Raw genomic sequence first — 11,419 nt, forward strand, 5'->3', positions numbered from 1 at the left:
GCATTCACAAAGTCCATGCCACTTTTTTGTGTGTGTGTGTGTTAAAACTGGTATCATCTATACATTATCTTACAGTATTAACAACATCTTTTTGTGTTTTTTTGTATGTTTGTTTGTTCTACCCATTGGGTAGGATATGTGCATAATATATTCAAGTTATACACAGCACCATACAAAGGAAAAAGAAAACAAACAACCCAGGAAAAAAAAGACAGACGACTGAAAAAGCACCATTTTAAGTGAGGCACGACAAAGATGGGAGCGGAAAGGCCTGATCCAGAGCCCCCTGAGGTTGGCAAGAGTCTTCCCACCAACTTCCCTGGGCTCTGGCTCAGGCCCTCTCGAGTGCAAGGGGACCCCTATCTGCTCAGACCTGAACGTGAGGCACCTTAGTTGCTTACAAACTACTGACATGCAAACCTCCTCAAAATTATTCCTTAGCAGGACGTATGGAATTTGTTAATAAACCTACCAGGGTGGACAGACAAGCATGATCCAAGGAAGGAAAGGGAGAGAAGGGGAGAAGAGAAAGAGAAGAGAAAGAGACAAGAGAAAAAGAGAAAGAGAAAAGAGAAAGAGAAAGAGAAAGAGAAAGAGAAAGAGAAAGAGAAAGAGAAAGAGAAAGAGAAAGAAAGAGGGAATTTACACCCCTGATTAACAAGCACACCCTGACAAATGGCATATTAAGTATTAAAACAAAAATAATTTTAAATCTTATGAATGACCATTTCCTGCTGGGCCACTCTCGAAACTTTAAACTTCATTTCCTGACTGAGGAAAACTCCTGTGAAGTTCAAGATGCCCTCAGCAAGGGGCTGTTCCATGCCCTGAGAGGCCTCGCCAGCTCTCAGACAGTTCCATAAGAACGCCTCCTTCCAAGGAATTAAACAATTGACACTTTTGGGGCTACTCAGGAGAAAAGATATAAACGTGCTGGTTGGCACAAAGGCAGCGCAGTGCAGGAGACGACCAGGTACATGTAATTAAATGATCTGCAACAGCCTTTATCTAAAAAGCAAAGATGGACTCGAAGGGCAGCTTCATCTGAGCCCACTGTAGGAATGGATGGCTTGGGCCCCAGCATCAGCCAGGTTTGAGGAAACGCTGCTGAGAGCTGGGGAAGGTGAAGAACGTGTCCTCCCTGTGCACCACTGCACGAGGTCTACGTCAGTGTTGTCCCAAAAGCACGAGGATTTTTCAAAGCTCACCCAAAAGCTGTTGGATGGAAGATACACGAAGTGCCCCAGGCCCTTGGCAAGAACTTGCAGAGCAAGAAGCACCCCTAGAGATGAAAACAGGGCCATGCACAGGACTGAGAAGCAGAGACTCCTCTTGCCTCCAGCCGCTTGTCAAAGGAGCTGCCACTGCTCCTTGGAGCACAACTACAGCCACGAGCACTCCTGGGCTGTGGCAGAGTAACTAACAGACAATCACAGGGGGAGGACACAGGCACAGGTTTGTGTGTGCACACCCATGAGCATGGACATGACTTAACAGTAATGACCAGAGAGAGCCTGTGAAGAGTCCTGAACACCTTCAGATGCAGCAGCAAGCCTGTTGTTCAGCCCTGGGGGAAGGGAAAAAAGAGCAGAGAAACAAAGAAAAGAAAGCAAAGAACAATTTTGGAGCATATCTGTGTCCACCAGCATACTATTTAATCTTCCTTTGCCTATGAAATGAGGTTACCTCAGTTACCACAAGTGCTCAGTCAGGGGAAGGTTCCCATCAATCTCCTCCAAACCATTCCAACATTCCTTACGGATCAGTGTCAGTTCTAAGGTCCAACATCCCACCCCCTGGCAGGTTAGAGATGAGCACATCAGACAGGGCTGCCCCAGCCAGCCTGGGGCTCTCCAGCAGGACAAGGCTCTCTCCCCGCTGCACAGAAAGCACATTCCTTCAGAAACCATGTCACTTCACTCCTTGCCCTTCCCTCAAACACATCCACAGGAAAACAAGTGTCTCAGCAACACGTTTTTGAATGTATTTCTGCAACACAAAGATTCAGAGATTCGGGATAACAGAAGCAATGTTCCAGCTGGGACAAATTGGTGGGGAAATGGACAAGCAAATAAAACCCAAGTGAAGCACAGCTTGACCCACGGCTCCTGCAGATCCCACCACTGCAGGAACACAAATACCTTCCTCAAGGACCTGCACCTTCCTTCTAAAGCATGAAAACTCAGATGCACGCCCAGTGTGCAAGTCTTTGAAGCACAGGAAAAAAATTACCCTTTGCACTAGGATGCAGGTCATAATGCTTCTTTTCTTAAGGGTACATTTAAAAGAAAAACCTTTTAGAAAATTTCTGAAGTGGGGACATCACTGGACTGAATTCTGGGAAGATGGGTTACTGGGCAAAGGTCAGGAGATGCAACCAGGATGCAGGCTAAAAGGATCCACCACAGAGGAACCTCCACACAAAAAACCACCAGTATGGAGGTGGAACTGTTTGCTGAAATCTTTTGTCATTTACAAAGCTTCATCTGAGTGGCTGTGGAATACAGCTGAAGAATTCTGGATATTTTCAAAGGGACTTTTCAATAAATGCTTCCCAGAATTACCTGTCTTCCCAGATCAGCCCTTTCTAGGCCTGTAAAGACTGGTAGTGCTATCTAATCCTGATATTCCTTCTTTTACCCTTCTGTTCTGTTTACAAGGGCTTATTTTGGTTTAGTGGTCATGGTAGTGGTGGGTGATGGTTTGACTTGAGCTCCTTCCCAACCTTAATGATTCTGGGATTTTCTCTCACTGCAATGAAAACAAAAAAGCAAAACACACACTGTTGCAGCATCATAGTACTGCCAGTGCTCCAACCAGAGACCACTAATACTCATCAGAAAGTAGCATATTTACTCCTAGTAGAGGCCCCCAGCAAAAGCAGCAGAGAGCAAGCTCACCTCTAGCAACCCCCAGGTGACCAGACTTTCAGGGCTGACAGGTCTACCCGCTGCACGTTAGCTTCAGACAGCAGAAACCCATGGGAAGGCCAAGATGCAAGAGGAAATGCAACCAGCAGGGGAGCAAACACCAAGTTCTTTTTAAACAAATCCTTTCTACAGAACTGGAACTCGTCACATCTGCCACGCACGGGAAGATTCCCTCAGCCAAGAAAGACTGAAGAGACAGCAGTGCACGTGTCACGCTGGAGGACGTTACTGGGAAGGGTGTAAATCTGCTGGCACGCAGCAGGGATGGCAAAAGGTGGCAAAGGGCCATCCTCAGAGAAAGCCTGCTCCCAAGAGGTGACTCTGAAGGCAAGTTCAAGGCTCGCTTTGCTGAGATCTGTGCACAGGGACAAGTTGGTACTTGACTGGTCCAAGCCCAGGGCCCAGTCCAGATGTGCTCTGCCATGACCATGGAGTTCCAGCTGTTCCCACCTCCAGGCTTCCTGGCTACACAATCCTCATTTAGGCAACAGCACAGTATTTGTGGAGGCACACACATCATCTGGCTTACAAGCTCACTTCTGAAGGACAACAAAAACCACCAAAAACCAAATCCAACACTTGCCGGTTTGGCCTTCTGTTTATTTTCTTTTTCTTAAACTAAGAATTCATAGGTTGTTTGCACAAGTCTAACTTCACAGCTTTTATTCCCAGGAACCAGACATGATGAGAGCCCTAGCTGACTGCCAGCCACCTGCTCATCTCCTGGACACCCCTCCCGTGGGGCTGGGTGGAAACACACAAAAACGAGTGAAACCCACTGTACAATCTCTCTCTCCCTGTGAACACCACACAAATTAAAAGGCAGTTTTGCTCCACGTTACCAACGTGACTCAGACCAAAACCACAATCACAGAGACAAACGAGGCTGTGTATTCAGACCACCAGCTCACACAAACGTTTTCTAAACTAGAACAAAACCAAGTCACCTTATGAAGAAAAAGAAATCCGCGCTGAGGCCCATAAAACACACACGCAGACACGCACACTGTTTTGGCATTAAAACTCTGCATAGATCAAAGATGCACTTCAGTGATCAGAGCCCCCGGGTGCAGAGAAGTCCTGCAGAAATCCAGCCCCCAGCCACGGGACCAGGCGCCTGGGTTCTCCTCCCCGGAGCCCTCCGCGGCCGCCGCCCGCAACCAAGCACGAGGCTTAAGGAAAAGAGAAAAAAAAGTGAAAGATCTTAAAGTGAAAAGGTCTACGACACACTCCTAGGTACTAGAAACTATCCAAGTGAAGACTCTCAAGGTCCGACCGTTTAAGTCCGTTGCCGAAACGCATCTGAAGTGCAAGTTGTGCTTTGTCGTGTGCTTGTGATGTCACCATCACCCTCCTGTCACCCGGCGTGCTCCACACGGGACCACCAGGGAAGAGCCACCCCCACGAGCCACTTCAGGGGCAGGGAACACCTCCCACGGGCAGCGTGGCAAAGCCAGGGTGACAGACACCCAGGAGGTGGAGGCAGCGTCGCGGGCGTCAGCTGAAGGACGCCCACCAAGGAAGGTTTCCACAACGGGACCCAGAGCCAAACGGGTCGTGGTGGGAGTAGCTGCTGCTGCAGAAACTGCACGGGGCACGTCCCGGCTATGAAGGCCCCTGGGCTTCCACAGGAGGGATCTCCAGGCCTGGACCTGGGGCTCTAGGGGGTGAAGTGGGGAGCGGAAAGCACAACAGAGTCTCACGTCTTGGAACAGCATCACGGGGGGAAAACCCCCGGCGTTTTTAAACCATTTATTGCATAATGTCATGATATGTGACTAAATACATTTCAGGCTACAGTGAGGACAGAAATCTCTAGAATGTAAGTGCTGGCAATACTGCAGTATGAGAAGGAAAGGGATGGCAGCACTTGGTTAGAACCGACAGGAATTAACGCGTCTGGGGCTTCGCTTTGCCGGGTAGGGGACCGAGAGTCGAGGCGGCCAAGCCCTAAGGGCTGGGGGATGCTGGGAGCTCCTGTCTGCCTCCTTCCACCCCAAAGCCCCCCACACACCTCAGTGACACACTGGTTTTTGAATGCAAATTATTGCCAAGACAAGTGTCCCTGTATTTCTTGGTTTGTAAAAGTCAAGAGATGCCAGGCTAAGTCCTGTCCCCTTTTCCTAGCAAACCCGGGGGGAGGGGGGCAAGCTCCTCCAGATTACATCTGGGGCTCTGCTGTTATTCCACAGGTGAAGAGACAACATATAGAAGAACTTCACATAAAACAGTTCCCTCATATATATTTTTTTTTTTAAAAAAAAACATTAAGATAGTGCAACTTTTTAAAACACAGTTATCACAACACAAATTTAATTCCTTGCATTCATCTAAGTTCTCAACTTTATACCTTGGCACACAAAACAGGAATTTTGTTTCATATTAAAAAAAAAAAAATAAAATCCACATCCTGGGAGAAATAAAAAAGCAAACTGGCCAATTCTTCCCCCATCCTCTAGCAAAACCACCTTCTTCCTTCTGCGAGTATAAAACAGGCTGTGCAAGCCTCGTTTCTGTGCTAAGTTAACTTTTAGAATTAAATAATTGAAATAGTTTATTAAAAAAAAATAAGATCTCCCCCCCCACCCCGCCCCGAAACACTGCTCGTCGACAAACTGCACGGAGGTTTGTGTTCCTTTCCATCTGCTCTGCATGCAATTCCCCTGAAAGGAATCAGAAACAAAGAACTGGTTTGCACGTTTGGTTTTACTGAGCGGTACCACGTGAAACGAAACAACACCGGGCACCGGGGCACGGGGACCTTCCTCCTCCTCCTCCTCCTCCTCCGCCCTGCCGCGGCCTCTCCTCCTCAGCTCCAACGGAGCCTACACCAGGTTCCCCGGTTTCCTCTCGTGGCCTTTGCTGGGGACTATTGTGCTCTCTGAACTGTTCTGCTGAAAGTGAAGTCTGCTCCCCCTCTGCGAGGAAGGAGGCACGGTGCTGTGCTGGTGATGGAAAAAGGAGGAGCCCGGGTAGTGCCCCATGACCTCGCTGTAGGTGGGGGGCGGTCCTTCCATCCTGCCGTTGCTGCTGTAGTTGGTTGCACTTATGCCCGAGTTGCTGCTGGGAGGGCAGGGGCCCCCGTTGTACACGGAGACGTCTATCAAGTCGCTATCAAAAATGGTTCGGTTGGGCGGCGCCCTGACGGACTCCCGGTTGAGCTCCATCTGCTGCTCGGGGTCCCGCAGCTGCAGCGTGCAGGGGCCCTGGTAGGGCGGCGGCTCCTCCCCGTCGGAGAGGGAGATGGTGGGAGGGAGGTCGATCTCGTGCTGCAGGTAGGGGTAGGTGGGCTGGAAGCGGCTGAAGCGGTCCCGCTGCATGAAGGACGGGGCGGTGAACCTGTCCCTGGACCTGGGAGCGTACATGATCTGCAAGGGGAAGAGAGGGAGGCGTGAGCCCAGCTCTGAGCAAGCAGCACCGTGCTCCCCGCCTGCCGAGGGCCAAGGCGGCAGCAGATGCTTCTCCCTGCCACCTGTCTGAAGGGACTGGGCCAGCGGGCGCTGTGCACGTGTGCTCCCACCCACACCCACCCGAGGAGAGGGGGCAGGAGGGGCTAACACAACACACAGCTCCTTCTGACACCAGGACATGCAGAGCTGAGAGAAAACGGTGGCTTCTGTAGACAGCCAACACTTTCTAGTCTTGCTAATTAACTAGTTCCACAAAAACTTCCCAACACTGAACTCCAGCTGCAGTCTGAGCCTGCCTCCCCTGCTCGGAGCCAGAGGGATGCCCTGCTGCACCAGAGCTTTTGGATGGTCTCTCAGGACACTGTGTGGAGGCCTGGCACAGCTCATGCCTTCACCACCAGGGCATATCAGGTCTCTCCTCCCCCCAGCTCTCAGGCAGAACCCAGCCTCCAAGAAGGACCTGCAAGGCTTCTGCACCGCGACTGGAAAAAACGCCCCTGGCATATCGAGCCCTGGAGGAGGTCAGGCTCTACAACAGAAGAGTTCAAGGCACTCTGTGAGAAGCTATTGCTCCTCCCTTGGTCTATCCCAGACCTAGAGACACAGCAGCTTCTTAGATGTGGGTCTATCAAACTGCTCTTCACAGTTCTGGGTCCATGCAGGGTCTTCAGCCCTGCATCACAGATGCAAGGTCAACCACCAGAAGATTCACTGTTAGGACAGATGATCTGGGCCACTTGGAGAAACACACCCACAAATTACCACTCAGACCAGGTCTCTGTGTTAGTCAGAACACAGGAGATGCTGGTGATAGGATACATGTTGTAAATTGAGGGAAAACACAGGGAGAAGAGCAATTGGTCTGGCAGACTGCACTGAACACTCAAATTACTGAGCCACTGTTTGAGAGAGGGACCTCCACCACTTACCTGTGAACCTCTGCTATGACACAGGGAGCTGCAGACAGAGATGAGGTGTCAGGCAGGTAAAATTTCATAATGACAAAGTCTTATGCATTTACAGAGTGGGAGTTAAGGCAGGCCTAGGTGTCCACGTGACCCTGGCTCCTGGCCTACACTGGAAAAGCTTCTTTTACTAAAGAGATGCATGCTTTTGAGAGGAGTCAAGCAGACGTAACAGGAAAGAGGAAAGCACACTGGTGAAGGTAAGAAAAGTGTCTGTACCTCTGAAGCACCCTGGCGTGACACTGAGCTTTCTGAAGGCCACAAGCACCCTTCCTGGAATGTAGAAAAACACAAAAAAAGAGAAAAATTAATAGATCAGGCCACCATCTTACCTCAAACACCACAAATCTTAGAAGAAGCCAGCTTCTGAAGGCTGGCTGTCTCCACCTAAAGGAAGGTGACAACCAAGTAACGTCCCACCTCTTGCTTTCCAGAAGAGCCAACAGCAGCTCTGCACCCCAGCAAGTCAGGCCGGGTGCATCCTGCGAGTGCCCAGCACCAGGCACAGCACCCAGCCCCCAGGGCTCAGCAGGGTGGGGACAGCTGCCAGCACCTGGCACCCTGCAGAGCCGACAGGGGACACTGCGGCGCTGGCCTGTCACCTGCCAGCCCGTGACCAGCCACGTCAGCAGGCTCAGCAGGTGTGAGGAAGCTGACCTGCCAGGATCCCCACTACACACCAGAGCCACAACATTCCCAACAGAACCCCGCGTCCGTGGCCTCGGTGAGGTGACAGTCACTCTAAACCCAGGCACATTCTGGTCAGAACTGCCACTTGTCCAGCTCCCACCACCAGAAATGGTGATTAGGCAGCCGAGGGTTCAGTCACTGGTTCCTCTCCTCAACCACCTTCTCAGCCCAAAGTATTTCCTCTCTCATGCCTTGAGAGGCTGTCCTGAGACTGCACCAGCACTCGGGGCAGAATAAAAGGGTGAAGAACAACATGAGTTATCATTATTTGTCTTCTCCATGAATTGTTTAGAGCAGCAGTAACCACCACGGTGAATTTATTTTACCGGACAATTCTGAGGCTGGACAGGACACACCAGAGCAGCTATAAAGCACAAAATTTCAACCTTGGTGCAAGAAGAGAAAATCAAAACATTGTATGGTCACGACTACTGGTGCTAAGTCAAGTTTCATGATTTTATAGACATCAGGAATTTCAGAATGAGGAAGGGAAATGCACACTGTCCCCAAAACCATTACCCTGTATCACCCGCTCTCAAATCCTGCTGTACTGCTGCTTCTCTGCAAAGCACCTTTCAATGTATTTCAGATGTAAGAACAGACCTAACTAGATGTTCCTCATGACACTCAGAGACCAAAAGCCAGCTGTGATCTCGTCAGGAGAGTCCACCAGAAGGAAGTTGCTCTAAGAGGCATCTCCAGGATTCAGCTGTTAAGGGAGATGCTTTCAGTAACAAAGCTGGTCCATCAGTTCTCTCCTGTAGCTCCAGCGAGCAGAGGCAGAGGGAGGCTGACAATCCCATCTACCTACAGCTGCCATCTGCAGGTATCCTCGCTGGCAAAGGCCTGACACAAAACACAGACCTTATGTAGATCCAAGTATTTCAGTGCCTGGAGAACCTTTTGTCAGTAGAAGGCACTGTACCTGTAGATATACACATACATATTTGTGCCCACCCTCCTTTCCACCCCTCCATCACCCAGACACCCTCATTTTGAAGTATCTGGGGGTGTATCTGCAGAATTACAGACAATCAGGTTAGCAGCAGCTGGCCCAGCAGGCTTCAGGTCCATTGCAATTGTTAACATGGCAGTCCAAGGTGTGGTGCTCCACTGCCTGCCAGGAACCACAGCCCATCCACAGCCCAGCACCAGACTCCTCAGCCATGGGCTGAAAAACACAATGGTGTGTAGGCTGATGCTCAGGGGAACTATCTTGGTCTCTCCTTCATTTGTTCAGGCTCAGAAAGGAGGAAAAAAGGCAAAACCAATGACCCAACCCAGGAAGGAATTCAATCTGCCACCACCACCCATGCTACTTAAACTCTCTATGAAATAGAGTTTCCAGTGTGGAACTGGAAACGGCGACTCCCATCCAAGCCCCACCTCCCCTGTGGCAGGAGAGCAAGAGGTGCCACCAGTGCTGGGACAGTCAGAGCAAGATGAGACCAAAGGAGCCCACGGCTGGCCCCATTCTGGGCTAACTGCTCGAGGAGGCAGACAGCTTGGGCAGCAGCTGAACTCCAAGGCTGTGAGACCCTCAGGCTGCAGGGATGTCTAACATGGCCTCTTGTGACAGTGTGTCCTACAGACCACCTGTAGCTACTCCCTTCCCCAAGGCTCCTCTGGAGAGAGCTGGATACATCATCTGGCAGCAGCTAATCCCCAGTAAGATCTCTGTCCCAGGAGCCAGAGAACTCCCCAAGCAGTGGCCAAGTTGTACGTGCTCAACACACCCATGCTTGGGGAACACCAGGCTCACACACCATGTGCACACCAATCTCCCCAGGTGAGCCCAGACTCACTGCCCCAGTGTGGGAAAAGGCACCACACTCTTATTTCAGGCATGGACAGGTCCTAAAATGGACAGTGAGAGAGGAAAGGAGAAAGGGAAGGAGCTGACATGACAACTGGGTCTCCTGCACTCAGCTATGAGGAATCCTTGAATCCTTCTAGGGCACAAACATACTGCTGTGACCTGCACATACAAATACAGACGTGTAGAGGGGCTTCCTAAACGTTAAGAGAAGTATGAGAACATGGAAGAAGAGTGCAGAGAGGAGGAGAAGAAAGGAAGAAAGAGACAATAGGCAACAGGCCAGTGCTTACAGAATCAGGGGATGGTAGGGCTTAGAAAAAGAAAGGAAGAGACAATAGGCAACAGGCCAGGCCCAGAATCAGGGGATGGTAGGGCTTAGAAGGGACCTCTGGAGATCATCGTGGCCAACCCCCTGACTAAGGCAGGGTCACCCAGAGCAGGTTGCCCAGGCTTGGAATCTCTGCAGAGAAGGAGCCTCCAGAGCCTCTCTGGGCAGCCTGGGCCAGGGCTCTGGCACCCTCACAGCAAAGAAGTTTCTCCTTATGTTGAGATGGAACTTCCAGTGTTTCAGTTTGTGCCCAGTGCCCCTTGTCCTGTTTCTGGGCAGCACTGAGAAGAGTCTGGCCCCATCCTCTTGAACACTCCCCTTTAGCTATTGATCAGACTTGCTCTCAGTCTTCTCCTTCCCAGGCTAAGCAGACCCAGGGCTCGCCCCAGGGCTCTCAGCCTTTCCTTGTCACAGAGATGCTCCAGTCCCCTCAGCATCTTCGTAGACTCCACTGGAGTGACATAGTTCCTTGTCCCTCTGAAGCTGGGGAGCCCAGAACTGGACCCAATACTCCAGATGTGGCCTCACCAGGGCAGAGCAGAGAGGGAGGAGAGCCTCCCTTGGCCTGCTGCTCACACTCTTCTTCATGCACCCCAAGATAACATTGGCCTTCACGGCTTCAAGAGCACACAGTTGGCTCATGGTGAACTTCTTACCCCCTAGGTCCTTCTCCATGGAGCTGCTTTCCAGCAGGCCAACCCCTAACCTGTACTGGTACATGGGATCATTCCTCCCTGGGTGCAGGACTTGCCCTTGCTGAACTTCACGAGGTCAGACCTTTGTACCTGGGAAATCCTCCTTCCTCTGCACTTCATAGAGACAACCTAACCCAAAGGCTGGGGTCTACCCACCCCACTGTTTTTGGTGTGATGGTAAGGCACTGAGAGGAGAAAAAAGGGAAAACCTCAGTGTTCCAGCAACAAAACATCCTCATGACTTTTTCTGCCCCCATTCCAAGATGTAGATGTAAAAAATAAGATACTGGGAGTGCCATGAACAATCTGGGGTGACTTACACTGAGGGAAATGGTTGAGAGAGCTGAAGTTGTTCAGCCTGGACAAGAGAAGGCTCTGGAGAGACCTTCTGGTGACTCTTCCAGGACTTCAGGAGGGCCTAGAAGAAAGCTGGGGACAGACTTCTTCTTCCAGGACTTCAAGAGGGCCTGGAAGAAAGCTGGGGACAGGCTTCTCAGTAGGGCCTGTTGTGACAGCACAAGGGGGGATGGTTTTAAACTCAAAGAGGGAGATTTAGACTAGAGAGAAGGAAGAAGTTTTTGA

General features: G+C 50.7%; 1 protein-coding gene across 2 annotated transcripts in view; it reads right to left on the minus strand.

The window, feature by feature from the left end:
* Nucleotides 1–5,618: 5,618 nt before the first annotated feature.
* The window catches only part of LDLRAD4 (low density lipoprotein receptor class A domain containing 4), a 12,724-nt gene continuing 6,923 nt past the window's right edge, over nt 5,619–11,419 (minus strand). The window contains exons 2-3 of one of the 2 annotated variants that reach the window (XM_008949901.1): nt 7,525–7,578; nt 5,619–6,298 (exon numbers count right to left, since the gene is read on the minus strand). In XM_008949901.1, coding sequence (XP_008948149.1) covers nt 5,756–6,298; nt 7,525–7,578 — 597 coding nt within the window. In that variant the 3' untranslated portion in view covers nt 5,619–5,755. The remainder of the gene's footprint in view (nt 6,299–7,524; nt 7,579–11,419) is intronic. The other variant, XM_008949902.1, reaches the window with a different exon arrangement.

The sequence above is a fragment of the Merops nubicus genome, unplaced genomic scaffold (genome assembly GCF_000691845.1).
Source record: "Merops nubicus isolate BGI_N331 unplaced genomic scaffold, ASM69184v1 scaffold12971, whole genome shotgun sequence".
NCBI lineage: Eukaryota > Metazoa > Chordata > Aves > Coraciiformes > Meropidae > Merops > Merops nubicus.